The 24510-nt window shown below is 37.2% G+C and overlaps 1 protein-coding gene across 1 annotated transcript in view; it reads left to right on the top strand.

The window, feature by feature from the left end:
* Positions 1-5337: 5337 nt before the first annotated feature.
* Positions 5338-24510, top strand: part of BICC1 (BicC family RNA binding protein 1) — a 290122-nt gene continuing 270949 nt past the window's right edge. The window contains exons 1-2 of the mRNA XM_077765226.1: positions 5338-5392; positions 5723-5914. Of these exons, the coding sequence (XP_077621352.1) occupies positions 5338-5392; positions 5723-5914 (247 nt within the window). The remainder of the gene's footprint in view (positions 5393-5722; positions 5915-24510) is intronic.

The raw sequence follows: 24510 nt of genomic DNA, 5'->3' as shown, positions 1-24510 counted from the left end.
TTTTCCAGAGGCGCTGCACCAGTTTACACTCCTACCAACAGTGTAGGAGGGTTTTCAGATTATTGTCATGGGATATGGCATTCTAATCAATTTGTCTTATTTCTCTAGGCATCTGTTTCCTCAGCTGCAAATTGAGAAAAGAATGTTTTTAGCTTTCAGCTAACTTTAATTCTAACATTAGAATTTTAACTTTCCTTTTTATGATGGTCCTCAGTAACTCTTTGGATACAGTCATCTAAAGCATATCAAAAATAATTTCTAGGTTTATATTTCTCAGTGGATGGTTAAGGTTAAAAGCTTATTAACCTGTATCAGGCAAATTCTGAATGCCCGCCAGGATACAATGATGAAAGGACAGATTTTCTGCTATCAGGAACTCAGACATCCGACCTTTAATGATGATGGTGATGATAATGATGAAGAAAATAAAGCTAGTAAATGCAAAGATGATTGCCTTAATTGGAGTAAGCACAAAGTTTATGGGAATAAAAGTTAAGAAAACCCAAATCAGCCTAGGGGTGGGGTGTTTTAAAGGCCAGGGCAACAAAATGGGAGAGAATATTCCAGGCTAGAAGAATACCAATTGCAAAACACAGAGCACTAGCTGGGAGAGCAGGACTGGAATTACAAAGCCTTCAGAGTTGTTGGAGTATGAAGTGTAAAAAGAGAATGGGGTGGATTACTGAATAGGAGCCTGCTAAGAGCTCACTTAATTGAGTACTATCTGGACATATGTTGAGATTATTTGAACATCCCTGAAATGCCAAGGTTTTAAATTAAGATAGGAAAGCAGTTTTGAGATAAACTTCTGAAACTCTTACAAAAATATAGCAGTTAAGGATCAATAGTTTTGTATTTTACTTCAGAAGAAACTAGCTTAGGGAAATTAATTAAGAGTGCCTGGAAAAGAACACCAATCCATTTTACTTTAAAATTTTTACTGAGAAGTTTTTTTCATGAGATGAATACTAATCAAAGTTAGACATGAATTTCAAAGGTAAACGTAAGATAACACTCCTTTAAAAATTTTTTTCTTATGGGTTTTCATAATTTGTGAACTTGAAGATTTTATTTAAAAATTTCCCAGTGATTTTTTTTGAGGTCCTCAATCCATTAAAAACATCTACACAATAGGTTACCTGGCATTTGATCTATTCCTATGCTTTGAATGAGTTGAAAATTATTCTTTTCTTCAATGAAATTGAAAGGTGAAGACAAAGAAAACAAGCATGCTGTTGTTTTTTTAAAGTTTATTTATTTATTTTGAAAAAGAGAGAGAAAAAATGTGAGGGGGGAAGAAGCAGAGAGAGAATCCCAAGCATGCTTGTGCTGTCAGGACAGAGCCCGACATGGTGCTCTGTCTCACAAACAGTGAGATTATGATCTGAGCCAAAATCAAGAGACAGTCAAAATCTGAGCCAACAGTGCCCCACAAACATGCTCTTTAAAAACAAAAAGGCTGTCAATTATTCTAACTGTGGTTCAATTTTTGTAGAAAGAGCACAAGACTCAGAAGTTGTGAATTAAGGATTCTGCTATTTATTTATCATTTCAATAATGGTATTATAAGCATATGTTACTTCATTAGCTTTTCTAAATTTAAAGCTATACATCCATATGGAATTAAATTGTTCTAGAAGACTTGTATAAAAACCATATGCCTTCCTCTTATTTCCCAATTCCTACAGGTAGCCACTTCCAACATTTTAGTTTGATTCTATTTTTACCTCCATATCTCCAAATAATCTGCTTATATTGCTACTTCTTAATTTTTTTAAAAAAAGTTTGTCATTGTCTACTGATGTTCTCCTACAACACTTTTTCACCATATGGTCCTCCCTCCCCCTGACAAAGCCCCCACTACCCCTCTAAATATGTTCATGCTCTTAAAGAATTCTATTTAAACTAGAAAAAAATCTCAACCTAGAAACTCATTACCTACTCCAATTTGAGTTTCCTTTCACTATTGTCCTGAGGACCCCCTTTACCTCTATCATGTGCTGGATCTCCTGTTGCCTGTGTTCCATGTTTTTCTCTTTGTCTTGTTTTACTGCCTTGCTTTGGTGGCACACAATCTTCAGTAGCTTGCTCAGAAAGAATATAAAGAGGATAATCTTTTTTTGAGACCTCTTATACCTAAGAATAAATTCGTCATGTATGATTGATGTTTTTGCTGAGTATAAACTTCTACATTGGAAATTATTTTCCATCAGTCACTGCTCCATTGCCTTTTAGTTCCTGGTGTGTCATCAATTTGGCTCCTATGTTTTCTCTGTACCTGACACAAGAAGCTTAGTACTGGTGGAGAAACTCAGAACAAGCAGGCTGATCCTATTCTAAATTTGTGACTACCAACATCAACTGGACTCTCAACAGTACCAATTCATTCTTTTATAGAAGCAGAAGGCTATTTTAAAACCTCTGTAAACAAACAAACATGAAAAATCTCTACTTTCCTCAATCCTCTAGCAGCTCTCCTCCCCCAACATTCTTAGCAGGTTTTTCTGACTTTTGCTCTTTTGGGAAAATAAAGCCATCAGGTGAGAATTCCCTTGAGTTTTAGAAATGAAACCTACAAACTGACCCACATTTACTCCTATGCTCATCCTCTGATGAACTATTTTCTTTTCCTTGTGTCTTGGAGTCTATTCTGTTCATGTTTTCAAAGCCCTGTCATAATTGATTCCTCCTCTTTATTTTTTTCTTGTATATTCAATTTCTGTCAAATGGATCATTTCCAGAGGTTTTCCCAGTTCTCAAACCTCACCCATTAAATCAGTTATCCAAACTTCCAGCCAAATAAACAACACGATAAACAACAAACGGCCCTACTTCTACCTACCTTGTCCTTCAGCTATTGCTCTCTGCTCCCTTTCTCAGCCAAACGTCTCCCAAAGAGTTGTCTTTACTTCTCATTTCATTAGCTATATTCATTCTTCCACCATTCCATTCCGACTTTCTTGCTAAGGTCTTAGTGACCTCCATGCAACAATTTTGACCTCCCTATTACACAAAGATGACCACACTTTCATTTTTGAAGTACCCTGTACCCTTCCCCCCACTGCCCTGGGCTTACATGATAAAACTTTATTTTGTTTTTTCCTTCCCCTCTTACTGCTACTCCTTCTATCTCCCTTCCTATTATATTGTCATCTACTTGATCACAAATGTTAGAATTTGTGAAAGGCTCTTTCCTTGGTTCTCCCTTCTTCTCTTTCCCTAGACAGTTTTACCCATGCGTATGGCTACTTACTAACCTATAAACAAATAAAACATTTTTATCTCCCAGTGAAGATCTGTTTTCTGAACTCTAGACCATATATCCAGTTGCTTACTTGACATATCTTCTTGGGGTTCTCAATATGCCCAATTTAACTTCATCTTTCTTCCAGTGAAGTCAGTCTCATTCCAGTGTTTCTGTTTTAGCTAATGGTACCTATATTTCTCCAATTATGTTAGTCAGAACTCTAGAGATATTCTTGACATTTCTCTCTCCATCACCTCTTACCCAATTCATCACCAATCTAGCTGGTGACATTTACAATCACATTATTTTTCAAATCCTCTCAGATTTCTCCATCTTTACCACACTAGGTAAGCTACCAATATCTATTATCTAAACTTCCTAGATAGTCTCTTAATTGGTCTACTTCTGTCCTTCTTCCTCAATCTACTCTCCATATTATAGCCATGTCATCTATAAAAATGGAAATCTAAGTATTTTATCCTTTACTTAAAGCCTCTACATGGCTTCTTTATGTTCTAAGGATAAAGACAAATCTCATTTATAGGGCTTACATACTTTACTCCTTACTTCTCCTCCTTCAGGTAGCACCATCTAATTCCTTGTTTTCTTGTTCCAGCTTTGCTGATTTTATTTTAGGTCCTCCAATGGAATGTACACTGTCTTCTCCAACCACAGGAACTTTGTTTATGCTGATCCTTTTGAGAGCCAATATAGTTTATGGCTAAACATACAGCACTTGAAGTCTAATATTAAAGGGAGACCTCATGGGTTCAAATCCTGATTTTACAATTTCTTTAGTAGTGTAAAGTTGGGTAAATTATTTTACCTCCTGTGCCTCAGTTTTCTCAACTGGAAAACAAGGATAATTGCAATATCACCATCAGGGATATTAGGATGATCAAATAATCATTTGCAGGGAAGGCCCTACTCTCTTTCTTGCCCAGTTAATTTCTTCTCAAACTTCTGTTTAGCCCCAGACCCACTGTCTCTGAGAAGCCTCCACTGACCTCTCTGATTGAATCCAATTAATCCCTTACAGCTTTGCTTTTTATCTTGAGTATCTTATTTGTAATGCTTAATATAGGTACAATTTTATATTTTTCTGAATGATTTGTTTTGGTCAACAGTCTATCTTTCTCACTGGAATGTCAGCCAGGAGCCTGGGGATGGTGTTTGTTTTTGATAACTCTTCTTTGGGCCTAACACAATATCCAGCACATTCCAATTTCCTCCAAACTATTTCTTGACAGAAAAAGATGATAAACATCCCCGACAGAAGCTTCTTGATAACCTCTTTGGTGTTTAAATGAGTGCTTTGCATAGTAGTTAATAAGTTCAGAAGAGGAATGCATGATAGTCAATCAAGCAGTTAAGCTTATGTCTGCTCTCAGCTTTTCAGCATGGGACTCTGAGCAGGAGGGTTTTCTGCTTAATAGGGTAGGGGTTTTGTCAGGTACATGGACCTGGGTTTGATTCTTGTCTCCATTATTTGATGCTGTGTGACCTTAGTCATGTCACTTGACTTTCCACAGTTTTAGTTACCTCATGGGTCAGTACACCGCAGTACACAGCACAGTCAATTCTTGTTACCTAGGCAACTGAGCCTACATGTTTCGACTGACCTGAAGTACAGCTTGCCCTTGGTGTAATCCAGCAAGCCTTTCTCTGTGGCACAGTAACAAACTGCTTTCCCATTCAAACCGCACCCCCTAAAAGAGTTAAGCAAAACAAACGTCTGCTTTTGGTCACAAAACAAACAGGGATAAATCAGTATGAACGCCAAGTAGAGTTCCAAAGGCATTCTTGGTGCAAGCAAGTTTCTTCTTCCCTGGTGCTTCAGGTCCAAGTTTGAAGGTGGCTGTGGGTGGACTGGCATGCGCAGTTAAGATCATAGGGTCATTTGCTGGTTCTCGTCTATGAGACTGACGCTGACAACACAGAAGAGCCCTTGGTACCTGACAAGACGGGCTGCCCAGATGCCGACTGAATCCAGCTACCACCATTTCGATCTCAGAGGCTCTTTTATCTGCCCCCAACCCATCCGCCCCTTTCATATCAGCTGAATCCATTTCTTGAAAGTCACATAGAAAATGACTTCCTCCTCACCTCATTCAAGGAAAAAAATCCCTTTCCTCACAATAAAGAGTAAGCCCCTTGCCCACTTCTCCTGCAGCTGGCCACTTTGTTGTGATGAGAAGTAATCTGGGTTTGAACTTTAGCGAAGGAATGAACTGCGTGTAAGCAATGACCACAGTGATGTCTGCAAGACACGAACATTGTTTCTTCCGCTAGTCTTCTCCTGTTTCAAACTCTTGGCACCGACCCGGGCTGTGAGTTTCAGGGTGTAGCGTAGGTGAAGGGGAGTCGTGTGTGCGCTTGGTGTGCGTTCAGAAAGTGTCGTGCTTAAACCTGGAGAGTGTCTGTGTGTGAAGAACTATGAAAGTATGCGTGCTGCACAAAATTCGTACAAGTAAGTGCAGNCCGCCCAGGGAGAACCCGGCTACCAGGCGGCGCAGTCGGACCCGGGCTCCAACAGCGAGCGCAGCACTGACTCGCCTGTGCCGGGTTTCGAGGACGACCTGGTCGCCGGGGCGCCCTTGCATAGCCCTGAGTGGAGTGAGGAACGCTTCCGCGTGGACAGGAAGAAACTTGAGGCCATGTTACAAGGTAGGCATCCCGCGCGTTCTCCGACTCCCCGACTGAGCGCGCTCACTCTTTCCCGGACATCCCCGTCCCGCGACCAGCTCGCTACTCTGGCCCCCTGCCCACTTAGTCCCCGGTCTCCTCCCTCGTGGAGCTGCAGGACACCCAAGGAGTGGAGACTCCCGGGACTCTCCACCCTTCTTTCCACACCTCTCAGGTCTCTGGGGACCGGGAGTCTTGTGCGAATTTGACCCGCTTCAGACAGGCCAAAGGCCGAGTTTGTACCGGCGCGCCCGAATTGTGTTTTTGGATACTTTGGGGATGCCAGCTCTACTCCGAACACCCGGGTTGTGCCATCAGGACCCGCTAGGACCGCGCAGAGTATGCGTGACGCTATCCCTACTCTCTGATAGCCTTTAATTCTAGTTCAGAACCCCTCTCTGTTTCTCCTCTTGTCAGTATCCACTTCCTCCAGCTGGGGGGCCTTGTCTGGCTATTAGGAAACGCTGCAGATGTCAGGATTTAAGATCGGAGTTCCCGCCCCTCACTCTCCACCCCGCGGTGAGAGGGGCCTGGATGGGGGTGAGCAGCCGGAGCGTGGGCATTGTGTCAGGGCAGTGCTGCTGGGTCGGAGGACACTGTGTTCATCTCCTGACAGGCTTATAAAACAGATCCTGAGTTACACTCAGTTCATAAAAATCTTCCTGTACTATGAGTGTCTGTCTTACACAATTTGTGTGTGGTGTGTGTGTGTTTAATTTCCTAGTTTCTCCGGGACTTTCCCAGGCACAACAGATTTAACCATATCGGACTGGAAACAAATTGTGAATTTTAATGGGATAATTGGATTTCTCAGAGTGAATGCTAAAATGTCCAAGGTCATTTTGACCTTCCTTAAAAATGTTAATTACTAGCCTACCTGTAAGCCACCAATGTGGTCATTTCCCTTCTCCAGAAAAATAGAGTAGTTTGAATGACTGCCATTCTTAAAATACTGTAGAGGACCAGGCATTAATTTGACTATGGGTGTATGATGGGTTCATTCAATGGCTAGTGTCCTTATATCATTAGAGGATTGGAGTTTTCCAACTATCTTTTGTAGCTTCGTGCATAATTTACTTTGAGTTTATCGGTCAGTGCATCACAACACGGGAGCTATTTAGCCCTCCCTGGAAATTCGGTGGCTTTTAAAACAATTAAGCAGGTTATTTTAAGAGAGAACAACATGTTTTCCAGGACAGTAACTTGGTAGAAACAAATGGCAGGAGTGTTTGGCTGGCGTTCGTGGATGAATTGCAAACTCCTCTCCCTTGTTGCTTATTTTTATTGATAAACATCCCTAGTGCTTAACATGTCTTTCTCTCTTGTTCTCTCCCCTCTCCTGCCTTAAATTATATAATTTTATAGAAGAGTTACTTCTGTGATACTGTTCAAATGATGTGTAGTGGATTTAGAAATTAAATTATAGTGGATTCAGAAATTAAAGTTGTATTTCAGTAATATATTTTATTTCATTTGTTCCATAGCTCTTTTTGCCTCGTTTCTGATTGTAAAACAAAGTATTAAGTTTACTCAGAAAAATACTGAGATTATTTCGATTGAACTGATAGAGTACATCCTTTCACCACGTTTCCAGTTTGTTTCCTACATGGGTTTGGAATGATGTGAAAGGTGGATCTTCTAATAATACTGTATCTTCCTTACCTGTTTACACACAGGTAGTAACAGTGATGTTAGTTTCTAGGAAATCCTCCTGTATAACTTGAGCTTTAGAAGTGGCTTTCTTTTTGTTTTTGAAAGAGAGAGTGAAAGAAAGAGCATGGGCCGGGTGTGGCTGGGAGGGGACAGTGGCAGAAAGAGGGGGGAGAGAGAGAGAGAGGGAGAGAGAGAGAATCTTAAACAGGCTCCGTGCCTAGTGCAGAGCCTGACTTGGGGCTCCATCCCACAACCCTGGGATCATGACCTGAACCAAAATCAAGTGTCAGTCACTTAACTCACTGAGCCACCTGGCTAGAAGTGGGTTTCTGCTTTGAATAAATTTTTAAATTTAGAATAAAATGAAATGTGGGTGATGCATTTATTAAATTTGAAGGTTATCCCCTTGTGAATATGATATTCTGACATGAGATGGTTTAAAATTGCTTCACAGTGCTCAAGTTTCTTTTATAGAACGTCCTAACAAAGTTAATGTTTTTTCAGCAATCTACACATAATGAAACATTTACAGTTCAGCTCCAAAGAATTCTTTAGTGCTTGAACATAGTGCTTTGATTAGCTTTGTAGAAATAATCAGTAAGTTGTTTATGCCTTCCGAGAAAGTGAACATGTTTGACTATAGAACCTTGTGCACGGTGCACTGACACGTTTTGTGACCATGCTTCCTAGTGTTAGATTATGTGCCAGCTGCTGTGTGTGAAGGGGTAAGACTGCTTTTCTGAACCAGACACAATCCTGTGTCTCATTGTTTTAAAGCAGATGATTATAGCAAGAATGGGTAACAAAATCACTCAAACCTAGATTCTAATCCCACAGATCTTGGGACAGTTCCTGGGCCTGCCTTCTTCTCAATTTGCTTGTCTCTAAATGGGACTGATGTTAGTATTTCTCTTATGGTGGTGTGAGATTAAGAGATTATGCCTGATAAGCTAAAAACTTGCCACACCGCTGGTAAATAAGAGCTTAATATATATTAGTTGCTTTTGTTATTATTATTAACAAATATTACAGCATGGATTCAAAAGATTTCCAGCATCTATTACAATTTCTGACCTGTAGTTCATATTGTAGAAGTAAAACAGACACCAAGATAGGAAGTGTGGTAAGTCAACAAATATTCTAATATTGTTAGATATTCTTGGATGTGAAACTTTTCATTTGAAAAGTTCCAAATAAGTATATTATTTGCCTGGTTGGATTTCTCATTAATGTGAATCTGTTTGCCATTTTCCTTAATTGCCTTAAAATAAGGTGTAGATTTCCAGTTCAAATCAGGATAACTAAGATTATCTGTCTTTAAGTCTACATAGTGCAAATTGGTGATTATAATGCTTGGAATTTGTTTCTAGAGAGACTGTCCTGGGGGCAAGTTAATCTTTAATGGGTTGCAGTTTTATTAGTAGAGAAATTCTTCTACGCAATGGTCCAAAAATTCACTGATGTTAAAATATATGGGTAGTAGGGCACTGATCAAAGAAATGAAATACCATTCTTGGATGATCAATCTAAAATAATTGATACACACAAAACCACCAGGCTGAAAATGTAGGGAAAAATCACTAGTCTTTCTTTTTTCTTTTCTTTTCTTTTCTTTTCTTTTCTTTTCTTTTCTTTTCTTTTCTTTTCTCTTTTCTTTTCTTTCTCTCTCTCTCTCTCTCTGTCTCTCTCTCTCTCTTCATCCCATAACTACTTTGGAATAGCCATTCAGAGTATCTGACGTTTTTGTTCAAGTCTAAATGGAGATTATCAACTTTATTAGTCAATAGTTTTATAAATGGGAATTACTTTCAAGTTTATTTAAGTTAATGGTCAGCCTTGGAATGGATACCATGGACAGCACTGTTTAATCATAAATAAAAATTGTTTTTAATTTATTTACTACAGATTTTCAAAATTTAGATTTCATGCCTTGTGTGAGATAATAGTATTGATTCATTTAAATCAATGAAATGTGAATTATGGTATGGAAAGATGGAGGAGAATATTGTAAAGTCTGAAGAATCAGAAATCTAGTTTTGGTTTATAGAGACCCTGAGAGGCAAATGTAGAATTTGTATATTTATACTTCTCTCTGTCTCTCTCTGTCTCCCTCTGGGCTGTTTTATATCTTAATGTTATAATTTTCTTTTTATGTTGAAAAACGTACACATGTGCCATACAATTAAACATTCCTGCAGGCTCCTTGGTGGCCCAGTTGATTTCAGCTCAGGTCATGATCTCACAGTTGGGTTCCTGAGATTGAGCCCCATTTTGGGCTCTGTGCTGGTGGCACTGAGCTTGCTTGGGATTCTCTCTGTCCCCTTCTCTCTCTCTGCCTTTCCCTCACTCGTGCTCTCTCTCAGTAATAAATAAACATAAACAAATTTAAAATATTCTTACATAGAGTTTAGAAGCATAGGCATTTTCAAAATTTCAAATCCCTTTTTCATTATACAAAGAAGGAAGTGTTACAAGGTGGGAAATAGCCTATTTTCATGAACTAAGGTTGACATCTGGTGGGCTTTTAGGTTATTGCTGTTAAAGACTTGGAAAACCATGTTGCATTTTTACAATGATAGGCAAAATGGAAATCATTTATTTATGCTTACTTACTTAGCAGAACTAACCACTAAGACAGGCTATCACATATCATTGATTTAAAGTAAGAGCAGCAATTAATGTTATCTTTTTAATTCAGCAAGAGAAGTCAATCTTTAGTGAAGATAGTCTTATTTTTTAGATGTTTTGTGTGAGAAACATGAAGCACAAATATATGAAAATTAGAGACTACTGAAAGTGAAGGTAAATATGAGCTCAGCTGAATATAGTTGTCTAGCTCATGCTTGATTAAGGCTAATACAGCAAGAACAAATCAAACAACCCAATGAAGCTTTCGTGGTTAAAAGCACAAAGCTCTGCGCCCAATGTGGATTTGAGTCTTGGTGCTACCTTCTAATAGAGAAATAGGGAAAATTCGTCACCTTCACTCCTTTTTCTAAAAGGGCTTGTTAATAGTTCTTGCATTGTGAGGTGGTTGTGACGATTGAGAGAAAGAAGATGTAATGGCCAGCATTACAGTGCTGAATAAATGGATAACAAATATTTATTATAAACCATAATTCATAAAATGCACATTCTTATATTGAAAATGAAAATCAGGTATATTGGAAGATGAATTAAATTGGTCTTATGATAAATTATCATAGGTATCTAAATATTATTGGCCTTCCTGCCAGCCCATAGTATGGTGAGTATATCAGCTCCTTGTAAAGGTGGTTGAGTATATATACACTGAGTAAAACTATATTAGACATGAGTGTGAAATTCCAGATTTTGCTCAGGATGACATGGCTTTACACCCTGTATAGTTGTCCTTGCCTTAAATATTTTTCATTTTTTGAAAAGTCCTGAGCCAGTAACTTCTGACATTTTTACTACAGACTAGCTGCAAAATCAGTCTCCCTCTGGTTTTATGTTGCTCTGAGTTTGTCATTCATTGCTGTCTAGAAGAGACTTCTTTCAAAGTCTGTGTCTGAGCTTACATGTTCTCTTTGCTCACTTGTAAAATGGGGACAACAGTAGTCCTGTCTTCTGGGGATGTTGTGGGCACTGAATGAGACACTGCATGTGAAACGTTAGCCTAGTGCTAGGCATGTGGTGCTTAGTAGGTGTTAGTGCAACAGCAGCCTTGTGCCCTGTGATGGATAAAGATTTCAAAACCTTAGAAAACAAATGCTTGTCAGTTTTTTTGTTTGTTTGTTTTTGTTTTTTTTAAAGCTGCATGTAAATCCCTTTTGTTTAGGGGAAGGAGAGATTTAATTTTTAGTTGTGGTCTTTCTCTAATCAGAAGTTAGGACAATTGTAGTGGAGTCAGAGAGCATAACTGAAGGTTAAGATCACTTTATACATAATGAAAATGTGCCTCAGTAGTTGTGTAGCTTGACAGTAAAGAGCTCAGGAGCTGCTGTTAGACTGGCCCATATTGAGGTCTGCACTTAGCCTCTGATAGGGTCCTGTAAGGGTAAAGGAGATGGGTGTTAAGTCCCTGCCCCTATGGGCACTCTCAATAAACCGACACCTACTCACCTACTCTCAGTAAATCTTATCCTTGTGAAGACTGGGGTTTTGGTGAGGTTGATCACTGATAAGTTACAACAAAGTTTTATTGTATTGATGATTTTAATGGGCAGGAACATATTTGGCTGTGACTAACAGAAAATTCAGCAGAGTGGCTTAAACAAGCCAGGGGTTTATATTCCCCACCTAACACAAAACCTGGAGCTAAGAGGTCCCAGCCCTACAATAGTTGCTTCAAGGGTATTGAGGAGCCCAGAGACTGCCCTCCTCACCTCCCCGCTCTTAGTCTGTGGCTTTTGGCCTCATTGTTGTAGACTTGGCTATGGCTATGCCTGGAGGTACATCTGGGGGTCTGTGCAGAGGAAATGAGAATAAACATTGTTTTCTGTTTAAGATTTTGTCAAGGAATTGTCTCTCCTGAAACTTCTTTCTGTATTTTTTGGCCACTTTTTGCTACAAGAGCTTCTGGAAATGTAACTTCTTTTCCAGCTTCTTTAACCTAAGTAAGCAAGGAAAAAGGGAACCAGAATGGATCCAACTCATCATTTCCCTACAGTGGATGAAGCAGAGGGAATTGTGACAAAATTTGAAGTTGTGATTGAAGCAGCGGAGGCTTACTTGAATTTGGAGACTGGCCTGCATTGAGAATCCGTAGAAATTTAGATTATTTGGTATTATTATAGGTAGGTGGAATTTCTTTCTTGGCATAATCCAAGTATAAACATAAATTCCAAAGACAAAATATCTTTGATCATATAAAACTCTTCTCACTCTATTACTACTTTTACAGACAGGACCTAGGGCCACTAAGTATTGTAGCTATCTTTTTCCTCCACTGTTTTCTCCATATCAGGCTTTTTTTTTTTAAATTGATAATTACACAGACAATTCAAATGCCCATTTTCCCTTTTATTACCCAAGATATCCTTTCTCTTTTCCCTTTTTCTTCCTGCTTGTCACCCATCTCAAATTACTTTTAGAATCGACAGGTTCAGTGTAGTTCATGTTTCTCTTTTTTTGTTTTTTGTAGATACTGCGGTATAATTTGGCGAACAAAGCGAGAATTTGTTCAGAAAGATGAAGTCATTTTAGAGGCAGTTTGTTAGTAGAATTATCATCAGATTGGTGCCATGTTTTGCTGTTTGAAATTGTCCAGAATGATGAGCCAATAAAATATACCAGTTGGCTCATTCTTGTTTATTCTGTTTATTTTGAAATATAGTTCTTAAAAAATGCATGGGATAACAGTGACCACATATATTCCTTTATGTAAAATGCTTACTAAACTACCAGGGATGAGGCACAATATTTTGCTAATTTATAGTGGCTTTTGCTGTGCATGGGGATGACCTTGGCAAACTGAGGGCTGATGGGGGTGTGGGAGAAGGTGATGGGCATGGGGGAGGCACTTGTTGGAATGAGCACTGAGTGTTATATGGAAACCAACTTGACAATAAACTATATATAAAAAAAGAAACCCTTGTTTTGCTGCAGAAATCACCAAATTTGATTTTTAATCCTTGTGGTATTAACATTTAGGGCAGTATCCAAATGCACAAACCATTAATGGAAGCATTTTGTAGATGTTATACATTTGTAAATACATTTTATGCCTCCTTAGCTACTAATAACTGTAGGTGATGAACGCATTTATTTGTAACAAGTATTGAATACCCTTCACATTTATGGTGCTGGCATATAAAAAGATAATGCTCACTTTCTAACTCTAAGGTAGTTTTTCTGTTAAAGTGAATAAGATAAACCACAAATTAGTTTGCATATTGAGTTTATTGGAAGCTTAATTGCATCTCTTATATAGGAAGATGCTTAAATCTAGGATTTGAAAATTAGCCTTTGCAGTTTTTTTTCTCATTATGAAAGTTATGTGAACTTCTTATAGAATATTTGAAAGTATAAACATACGTATAAAAAAAAAAAGAGAAACCAAATGTCATCTCTAATCTGGCAATAACCACTGATAATATTTTGGGAATCTAGCAATAACCACTGATATTTTGGGAATTATTTTCTGGTCTTTAAAAAATGTGTCCACACATAATTTATTTTTACAACAGATATTGAGTTCCTACTATATGTTAGGTACAGTGTTAGGCTCTGGGGATGCATACAAAACCAAGGTAGATATGGTCTGTACCCTTCTGTGTCTTGTGTCCCTTACATTATAAAGTGGGATCACATCCAGTTTTCACTTAACATTGTGTCATGAGTATTTTCCATTTCATTAAAATTTTTTGAAGAGCATGGTTTTAAATGGATATGAACATATTCATTGACATATCATACTTGACATATCATACTTTGCTTAAACATAAAATTTTTTGTGTCTAGGAGTGGGAAGAGCCTAATGTTTTTACTCAGATTGCCAAAGTTTCAAATCCTGGGCAGATTAATAACTCCTGCCTGGACCAGTAAATAACCTCTCTGAGCCTCTGTCGTCTTATCTCTAAAATGGGGATAAAAGTATCTATTAAATTGTGAGGATTAGAAATACTGTGTGTAAAGTACCCACCAGTGCCAGATGCAGTGCATATACTCAAACAATTACAGATGATGAATATTAATATTGTTGTCCTAAACACTCTGGCCAAAAAATGTGTTTTGCATCATTGATTATTCACACTGGAAAAGTTCTTACTAGTGAAATTTTTTGGGTAAAGGGCATGGACATTTTAAGACTTTTGATAAAGTTTGCAAAATTATTTTCCAGAAAGTTTCACAGGTTTGGCAGAAAAGACCGTGTTTTTGCAGGATGTCTGCTCCATGTGCTTGTGCTCTTACAACCTGGCTTGTTTGAGCTGATAATGGTGAAAAATTAGGATGTAATTAAATTACCTATCTAGAGTTAGAGTTCTAGAAAAAATTTTCAGTGGTGTTTGAATGGTGTTAATTTTACTGGATTAACATGTCTTTGGATCAATAGTTCTTAAAATTTGTGTGCATAAAAATCACCTGGGAAGACTGTGCAGAAAGGCAAACTCTGGGCCTCTCTTGGAGACTCTGATTGAGTAGGTTTGAGGAGTGTAGTGTTGGTGGGAATCTGCATTTTGAAAAGAATGTCTTAAGAGTGTAATGTAGGTGATCCTAGGACTTAGTACTATTTGAGAAATATTGCTACATGGTTAGATGAGGATGACCAAAATTGAGAAGCTTCATATCCTTTTCTTTCTTTGATTTCCTTTATGCTTGAAGCTAGTACCTTCTCCATGTTAAACCATCTTGAAGCACTTTAGTCTGGGGCATAATTTATTCCTGTCATAACATTGTTTACAGTGGCTTGTCATAAGGGACTTGAGAAGAGCCCAAACCTATATATTCCTTTGGGGGTATATATTATCTTTGTTGCACATGAGTCTCAGAATAAATTTAATTTTTCCACAGACTCCCATGAAGTTAGGTGCAATAGACACCTATTTAATATATTACAAAATAACTTAAAAGGATGTGTTTTTTGTTATAGAAGTTTAAAAAGCAATATGAAGGGAACTTTTAAGAATAAAAACAGTCATCAATTATCTTACTATCCTAAAGCCTATTTTTACTTTTCTGCCTTGAAAGGTAGTGTTTACCTACAATCCTTGACTATTTGCACAGAGTTTATATAGTTCATGCTGCAGCATTGATTTGTAAGTGTCCTTTATATATTCTGGATCTGGATACAGGGCCTTTGTCATTCAAGTGTGTTGCAAAAATCTGTCAATATGTCATTTGCCTTTTTCACCTTATTGGTAGTGTCATTTGGTAAACAAAAGTACTTGATTTTAATTTAGTATACTTTGTCAATAATTTCATATCACTTGATTGTGTGGTTACAAAATATTTGCCTACATTTAGATCATGAAGAGCTCCTTTGTTATTGTTTAAAGTTTGTAAATTCTTCACTGTTTTATCTTTCACATTTAGATATACAATCCACACAATGTCTCATGTCTTGGAGATTTTTAAGAGAAGACCACACTTGAAAGAATTCAGGGAGAAAAATAACCCTTAACTTTCCTTTGTTTACTTAATGATGAAATTTTCTTCATTTTATTTTAACATAATTTAATGAAAATATAATTCAGTGATTTATAGAACATTTTAAATTGACGATGATACATCTTAGTTATTTTCTGACAGTACCCATTGAGGAAATCTGGCTGTAATAAAGTAGAAATCCTTATTTCACAATAGGATTGTTTATTTGTAATAATAGACAATAATAGTGGATCTAAACTCACTCATCTATGTAATATGAATTTTTTATCTCATCCTACATTCTTACATTCTGGTATTATTTTTCTAGTCTATGATTTCCTAGTCCTCTATGTGTTAACCATACTTAGCATTTTAAAGCTAATATATTAAACGTTTTTGTATTTTTTTAATTTAAAAATTTTTCTAACATTTATTTATTTTTGAGGGACAGAGACAGAGCATGAGTGGGGGAGGGACAGAGAAAGTGAGACAGAATCTGAAGCAGGCTCCAGGCTCTGAGCTGTCAGCACAGAGCCAGATACGGTGCTCAAACCTACCAACCTTGAGATCATGACCTGAACTGAAGTCGATACTTAACTGATTGAGCCACCCAGGCACCCCAGTGTTTTTGCATTTCTAAGCAGTTTTCAGAATTAAAATTTTATAGTTGAATACATTTGGTCAAAAAAAATTTTACAGTTATCAATCACCTTATAGTAAACATGCATTACATTGCTTTTTTTCCCTTTAGAATTGTATTCTGAGGGAAAAAAATTGAGGAACATGGTTACTGAAGAATGGTAGTGATTTTGAAAGCAGCAGCCAAATTTAATTGAGCACTTATGTGTGAGACACTGTTCTGGTGCTTTCGGCCTGTTCAGTAATCTCCACCTCTTATGCAGCAATCTGTGAGATACCAGTGCTGTGGGGATCTGTGTTTTATAGACAGAAAGGCCTATAATGGGCCCTTTGTACTTGGGGCCTGGTTTCTTTTTGTGGTTTTTAGTGGATCTAGATATTAGTTTTCTCCTTAGGGTTGTTGTAGAGTTGAAGGTCTTACGCAGTGTGGAGACCTACCACATCTGGATCTAAGATGAGAAACTGTACTCCAGAATAGGTTCGTGTTTCCCCAGCTCCCTGTGGAAATGCAGAGGGATGTGGTGATAGGTGTGAAGGTAGGTTAGAATTCTCAGTGAGAATGCACGTGTCCCAAAGCTCTACCTTCTGCTAGCTTTCTTCTTCATGAAAACAGGGTAATCCCATCTCTTTCCCAGGGCTGTGGTGAAGATTATATGATCATATATACAAGATTGGCTCACAGTTGTTCCCTGTTCATGGCCTGTATGTTTCAAATTAATCTAGTCCAGTGCTGTGCTTATAGAATAAATGACCCATGTGGAACTCGATTGAAAACTGTTCCATTTTGGGCTGTGGACCTGGCATTGACCTCCTGGAATTGGATTTAAATTGATATTTAAGAAATAACAACAGTTCTGTTGTTATTACTTATACAGTCTATACTTATACAGTCTTACTTATGTAAGGCATAATAATTGTACACATGCAAGTTGGTCGTTCTTTACTTTTATTCTAGGGGTTGTGTAGAATCTTGTACGGTTAGTGATGGTATTTTAGTGCAGAGTTTTAAATGAGGATATGCAGAATAATTCAGGTGAGGTTAATGTTGAATAATCTGTGTGTCTAATCTGGATTAATTTTATGCAGTGAAATTTATAAAGGTTAGCATAATTATTTGCAGACACTGGGTTATCTTTTTCTTATAGGAATACATCTTCAGATCCTTGTTTAAATATGATTTTAAAGTATCTCAGATAGATAATCCATTCTTGACATAACTATTTTTTTATGTTAATTTGCTCATTACACTAGGATACTCACTGAGATCCTTTGATTAGAAGAAAATAAACCATTCCTCTCAGAAGAGTGGGTAACCAGGAGTCAGGCAACTTGAGATCATGAGCTAGTCTTGCCATTGACCCTGTACAAGTCATTTAACTTCTTAGGATTTTGGATTAGATGCCCCCTCAAATCCCTTCCAGTTTTAGCATTATCTTTTTTCAAGCCCAGCAGTGCCTTGCATGTGGTGTTGGAGGCTGACTCTATATGCAGGAGTGGTTTGGGTCGGATACCACACATGCAAGCATTCACAGCAAATGAGGAAAGAAGATAGAATGAAGATGGTTGAATATCTTGATTTTGGAGGAGCAGCACAGACAGCTGACCGTGAGCTGACATCTTGGCTGTCGGGTTTACAGCCCCCTGTGGGTAGATGTAGCTAATTTAAGGTTCTCTATGGTAATTGAGCAGGGATGGGAGTGTTGACCATAGTTGACACTTGTTGACTTACTGTGTTCGATGAACAAAGGAGATTGTATGCTTCTCCAAGTAGCATCTTCTGGTCACATTTTTCTTCTTCTCTGCCAAAATGTCCACTTACCAAGCTTCATGTGCCAAGATATGCATATGTCATATAAACCATTAGAAATATAATGTTAATTAGAGTAAAATCTCAAAAAGACCTCTGTATGTCCAAATTTTAAGTATTTTCAGAATTGTTTAATTGCTTGTTCATTATTGAGAACTAACCCAATATTTCTCTTGTACAGAAGACCACCATAGCTTGTATTAGTTATTTTTTGAGTTGGTCCCTTTATCATATTCTGAGCTTTTGAAGTACCATTTAAGTAAAATCAGTATTTTGGCAAGAAATTGTTATCTTTTTTTAAAAGTGTGTTTTATTTTCAGAGAGAGCGAACGAGTGAGCATGCTCAAATGGACAAGGGACAATGAGAGAATCCCAAGCAGGCTCTGCACTGTCAGCAAGGAGCCTGACATAGGGCTCAATCCCATGAACTATGAGATCATGACCTGAGCCCAAGTCAAGAGCTGAGTCACCCAGGTGCCCCTAGAAATTGCTGTCTTTTAATTGTTTGATTATAATAATCTAATTTAAAAAGCCAGAAAAACATGTGTTTAGCTGGAGTGTTGCAGGAGGAATCATATAAAGAAATGTTTATTTTAATCCAGGGATGCTTTTCTTAATTTATTTTTTAATATTGGTAAAGGAAACCCAAGATTAGCATCAACCTATAGTTTTAATTTTTATTTTTTATAAGATTTATAATTTAGTATAACACGTCTGGCAGTCATATTGTCACCAGAAAGAAAGATTGCTTTCAAAAATACATTTACTATGCGTGATGTCTCCGGATGTCTGAGATGCATTATCTATGGAAATTGTGTTTGGCCGAGTCAAACATTAGTCTTGAGCAACAAAATATTATAAAAGTGGATTTGAATTTGAAGTTATGCATAAATGAGTAACTTTCAAACTTGTGAAATTATCTTTTATTATAAATCAGTAGGAATAATGAGCCATCTGAAAAACCCAATAGGAAATTACTGTATTGTTAAAAAAAAAAAATCGTGAGGTCATTTTGAGACTTCACAAGTGAATAAAGCTTTTTATCTTTAAGAGGAATACAGTCTAGTGGAAGAAAAGAAACCCACCTATAATCAACAACAGAAAAGAAAAGTAGATCCCATGGATTAAGGCCCTGCTTACATAATGTGTGTCTTAGCCTGGGGTTGCCTACCTCTGTTCCTCAAGGCTAGTACTTGCAATAGCTAGTTTATTTGGGAAATACTCTCAAGGAGAGGAGGTGAGGGAATAAGGGGAATCAAATGGGGAAGAAGAAGCCAAAGCCAATGCAATGATGCATTATTGACGTGATTACCTCTGAGGGTGACTGCTATTTCTGGTGAGTCCCAGAGACTACAGCCCTAAATCATCCATCTCAGGGACTAAAAGGGGAGGCCATTTATCTAAAAGTTACTATCCCTCTTTCAAGAGGATTGAGGGTTGCCCCATAAAGTTTGCTTCTCAGAAATTTTGGGTTACCTATGTGTGATACCTCTTGATCCTGCATGCATCCAACAAACTCTGAAAACACAAAGTGAGAAGTCTGTCTGGTGAAAGCGTGAGATGAGACACTGTTAGCAGAGAGTTGGTTGACACCTGCACAGTCGTTAACTGTAGTTTGACTGGAGTCAGAGATGAAATGTGGTGGAGGTGAGATGATATATAACATAGTCTGTACAGTACAATAATTGTGTATATTTTAGATGCAAAAAACATTCAGAAAGGGATAGAAGTGGATGCTTAAAATATGTTATACCCTTGTTCTAAATCTAAGAGTAATCTTTACTATAAATTTTTGATGACTGTTGTTGTATATGTTTCCACTGAGTTTGTTATGTGGCATTACAGAAATAAACTGGTCTGTGGTCAGAAAGATGGTGGATTAGACAGGTCTAGAACTCACTCCCTTATGGAAGCACTGACTTAACAACAGTCCAAAAAGCCCATGCAAGCTCAAAGGCAAGAACATTTGCATTGAAATGGGTCAGAAAAGTGGCTTCATTTCATCTACATCAGCCCTTCCTGTAGGCCAATAAAACTAGTATTTAAAAGGAAAAGCCCAGTATGCTGCTTGTCGCTTGGAAGGGAAAGAGAATAGTGAAACATGTAGCCAATGTCTTGGGTTTTTGGGGTGAAGGGCTAGGAGGAGTAGTTTATATTTTGCTTCACTTGAAGTGCTGAAGGGCAACTGGTATACTTTGGATGCCTGGGGGCTGTTTAGAACCAAAGAGCTCAGCTGCATGTGGTAGTGCCAGAGAATCTGCTGTACTCTAGACAGACACCAGAGGGAGAAAGAGAAATGAAAAAGAAACTGGAAAACCGTTCTAACTGGAAAATTACACACACAAGTCCAAAGAATATGTGTCCTTGCAAAAGATTTGAGAGGCCCCCAGAATCTTTAGCCAGGGTGATTGATTGAAGTCTTCCAGTATAAAAAGCCAGTCTATACAAATTGGGGGAGGTGGCTGCTTTTGTAAAATGCAAAAATCACAACAAAAATATGACAGATAACAAGGCACATAAAAAGCAGGGAAACGTGGCCCAATCAAAAGAACCAAATAAATCTTAAGAAATCAACACTAAAGAAATGGACATCTATGAATTACCAAACAATTCAAAATAATTGGCTGAAAGAGGCTCAGTATGCTTCAGGAGAAAACAGATAAACAAGTAAATAAAATATGGAAAATAATGCATGAATAAAATGAAAATATCAACAAAAGAGGTAGAAACTAAAAAAGAACTAAGCAGAAATTCCGGAGCTAAAAATGTAGCTTAATTGAAAAAAATTCAGTAGAGGGGATCAATAGCAGGCTTGATAAAGCAGAAGAAAGAATCAGTGAACCAGAAGACAATTCATTTGAAATGAGAGGAATGGAAAGAAAAAAAAATGAAGAAAAGTGAAAAAATATAATGGACTTATGGGACACTGTCCAATGGACCAATTTATACAACATGGGAGTTCCTGAAGAGACGAGAGAGATGAACAGAGAGCTTCTTTGAAGACATAGGGCAAGAAACTTCTGAACAAGGAAAGATATGAACATTTAAGGAAAGATATGAACATTCAAATTCAAGAAGCTTAAAATATTCCAACTAGGATGAATCTAAAGTCTACATTGAGACATACTATATTCAGACTGTCAAAAGTCAAGACAGTCTTGAGAGCAGTAAGAGAAAAATTACTTGTTATATACAGAGAAGCTCCCATATGATTATCTGCAGATTTCTTATCAGAAACATTACAAGCAGAGTGCTGAAAGGAAAAAAAAAAAAGCCTCTTGAGCAAGAATACTATATCTGGCAAAACTTTCCTTCAGAAATGAGGGAGAAATAAAGACTCTACTGGATAAGTAAAAGCTGAAGAAGTTCATCACAACTAGATGTGCCTTACAATGAATAAAGGGAGTTCTTCAAGTTGAAATGAAAGGACAGCAGCATGAAAGCATATATAAATATAAAACTCTCTGGTAAATAAAATGCCTGTAGAAGATGCACAAAAGAAAAAATGAGAAAGGAAGCAAAACATGCCACTGTAAAAAAAAAAGAGAAACAATGAAACACAAAGGAAGCAATAGAGGAAAAGAGGGATAAAATACCTATAAGACATACAGAAATCAGTTAACAAAATGACAGTAGTAAGTCCTTCTCTATTAGTAATTATTTTAATTATTTTTAAATGTTTATTTATTTTGAGAGAGAGTGCAATAGACTGCACATGTATGTGTGTGTTGTGAGTGGGGAAGTGGCAGAGAAAGAGGGAGAGAGGATACCAAGCAGGCTTTGTGCTGTCAGCATAGAGCCCTGTGTAGCACTCAATCTCAGGAACCATGAAATCATAACATGAGCCAAGAGTTGGACACCTAATTGATTGAGCCATCCAGGCACTCTCGTAATTATTTTAAATGTAAACAGATAAAACTCCTCACATAGAGTGGCTGAGTTAATAATAATAATAAAAAAGCCAACTAAATGTAGTCTACAAGAGCCTCACTTTAGATATAAGGACATACACAGGCTGAAAGTGAAAGGATGGAAAAAGATATTCCTTTGCAAATGGTAACCAAAAGAGAGTAGGGGTGACCATACTTACATCAGACAAAATAAACTTTAAGTCAAAAACTGCCACAAAGGATCCATAAGGTGATTATATAATGATAAAAGTCTCAGTTCCCTAGGATGATGTAACAGTGATATGCATCTAATAGTAGAGCACCTACTTTGTGAAGCAAACATTACATTGATAGAAATGAAGGGAGAAATAGTAACATAGTAATACTGGGAGATTTCAACATCCCATTTTCAATAAGGGGATAGTCAAATAGACAGAAGGTTAACAAGGGAACAGAGGACTTGAACAACTTGACAGACCAATTGGACCTAATAGACTTATATGGAACACTCCACCCCACAATAGCAGAATATAAATTTTTCTCAAGTATACGTGGAACATTCTCCAATATAGATCATATATTAGGCCACAAAACTATTCTTCACAAATTTAAGAAGATTGAAATCATATCAGATATCTTTTCTTATCACAGTGGAATGAAACTAGAGATCAAAAGAAAAACTGGAAAATTCACAGAAATGTGAAAATTAAACAGCACACTCCTAAATAAATCAGTGGGTCATAGGGGAAAACACAGGGGAAACTAGAAATTATCTTGAGACAAATGAAAATGAAAACAAGATAATTAAACTATGGGTTGAGGGGCGCCTGGGTGGCTGAATCGGTTAAGCGTCTGACTTCAGCCCAGGTCATGATCTCACAGTTTGTGGGTTTGAGCCCCGCGTCGGGCTCTGTGCTGATAGCTAGCTCAGAGCCTGGTGCCTGCTTCAGATTATGTGTCTCCTTCTCTCTCTGATCCTCCCCTGCTCACCCTGTCTCTCTCTCAGAAATAAATAAAACATTAAAAAAAAAAAACCCTATGGGTTGCAGCAAAAGCAGTACTAAGAAGGAAGGTTATGGTGATAAATGCATATACTAAAAAAGAGCAAAAATTTCAAATTAACAGTCTTAACAACTCAAAGAACTAGAAAAAGGAAAACAAACCCAAATTTAGCAGAAGGAAGGAAATAGTAAAGATTAGTAGCAGAAATTGATGATATGATAGAAAAATAACAGAAAAAAATGACATTAAGAATTGGTTCTTTGAAAAGATTCATGAATTTGAAAAGTTTTTGACTTTCACAGTCTAGTGAATAAAAGGAAACTCAACAAAAATCAGAAATGGAAGGAGATCTTACAGGTGATGGCACAGAAGTAAAAAGGATCATACAGGACACCTGTGAATAATATGCCAAAAATTGGATAACCTAGAAGACATGGATACATTTCAAAACATATGTAATCTACCAAGACTAATCATGAAGAAATAAAAAGTCTGAATAGAGTTATAACTAGTAAGGCGATTGAATCAGTAATAACGTTCCAACAAAGAAAAGCCCAGAACCAAATGGCTTCCCTGGAAAATGACCAAACATTGAAAGAATTGATACCAGTTCTCCAAACCTTCCTAAAATTTGAGGAGGGTGGGACACTTCCAAACTCATGTTATAAGGTCCCCTGATGTCAAAATCAAAGATGCTACAAGAAAAGAAAGCTATAGACCAGTATCCCTAATGAATATTGATGCAGAGATCCTCAAAAAAATATTAGGAAACTAAATTCAACAGCATATTACAAGGATTGTATGTTATGTCCAAGTGAAATTTATATCTGGAATGCAAGAATGGTTTAACTTGTGAAAATCAATCTGTATAGAATACCACATGAACAGAATGACGACAAAACCCATATGATTATCTCAAACATTTGACAATATTCATCATTCTTTCATGATAAAAACATTTAATGAACTGAGAATAGAAGGAAATTACCTCAATGTAAGGAAGGCCAAATATGAAAAACCACAGCTAACATCAATGATGAAAAACTGAAAGCTTTTCCTCTAAGGTTAGGATGCTTATTCTCACCACCTGTATTCAATAAAGTACTAAAAATCTTGGCCAAAACAATCAGGCAAGAAAAAGAAATCAAAAGGCATCCAAATAGGAAAGGAAGAGATGACATTATTTCTGTCTGCAGATGACATGATCTTATGCATAGAAAGCCCTAAAGATTCCACGTGCACACAAACTGGTAGAATGGATGAATTCAGCAAAGTTGAAGGTTACAAAATGAACACACAGAAATAAATTGCACTTCTTACAATGACCAATCCAAAAACCAGCATCAAAAAGAATAAAATACTTAGGAATAAACCTAACTGAGGAGATGAAAGATTTTCATATTGAGAACTACAAAACATTGCTGAAAGAAATCAAAGACACAAATAAGTGGGAAAACATCTTGTGTACATGATTGGAAGACTTAGTATTGTTAAAATTCCCTACTACTCATAGTGATCTACAGATTCAATGCAAA

Source organism: Crocuta crocuta, unplaced genomic scaffold (genome assembly GCF_008692635.1).
Source record: "Crocuta crocuta isolate KB4526 unplaced genomic scaffold, BGI_CrCroc_1.0 scaffold244, whole genome shotgun sequence".
NCBI classification, from domain to species: Eukaryota; Metazoa; Chordata; class Mammalia; order Carnivora; family Hyaenidae; genus Crocuta; species Crocuta crocuta.
The sequence above is the reverse complement of the archived record's forward strand: the minus strand, read 5'-3'. Positions and strand labels throughout refer to the sequence as shown.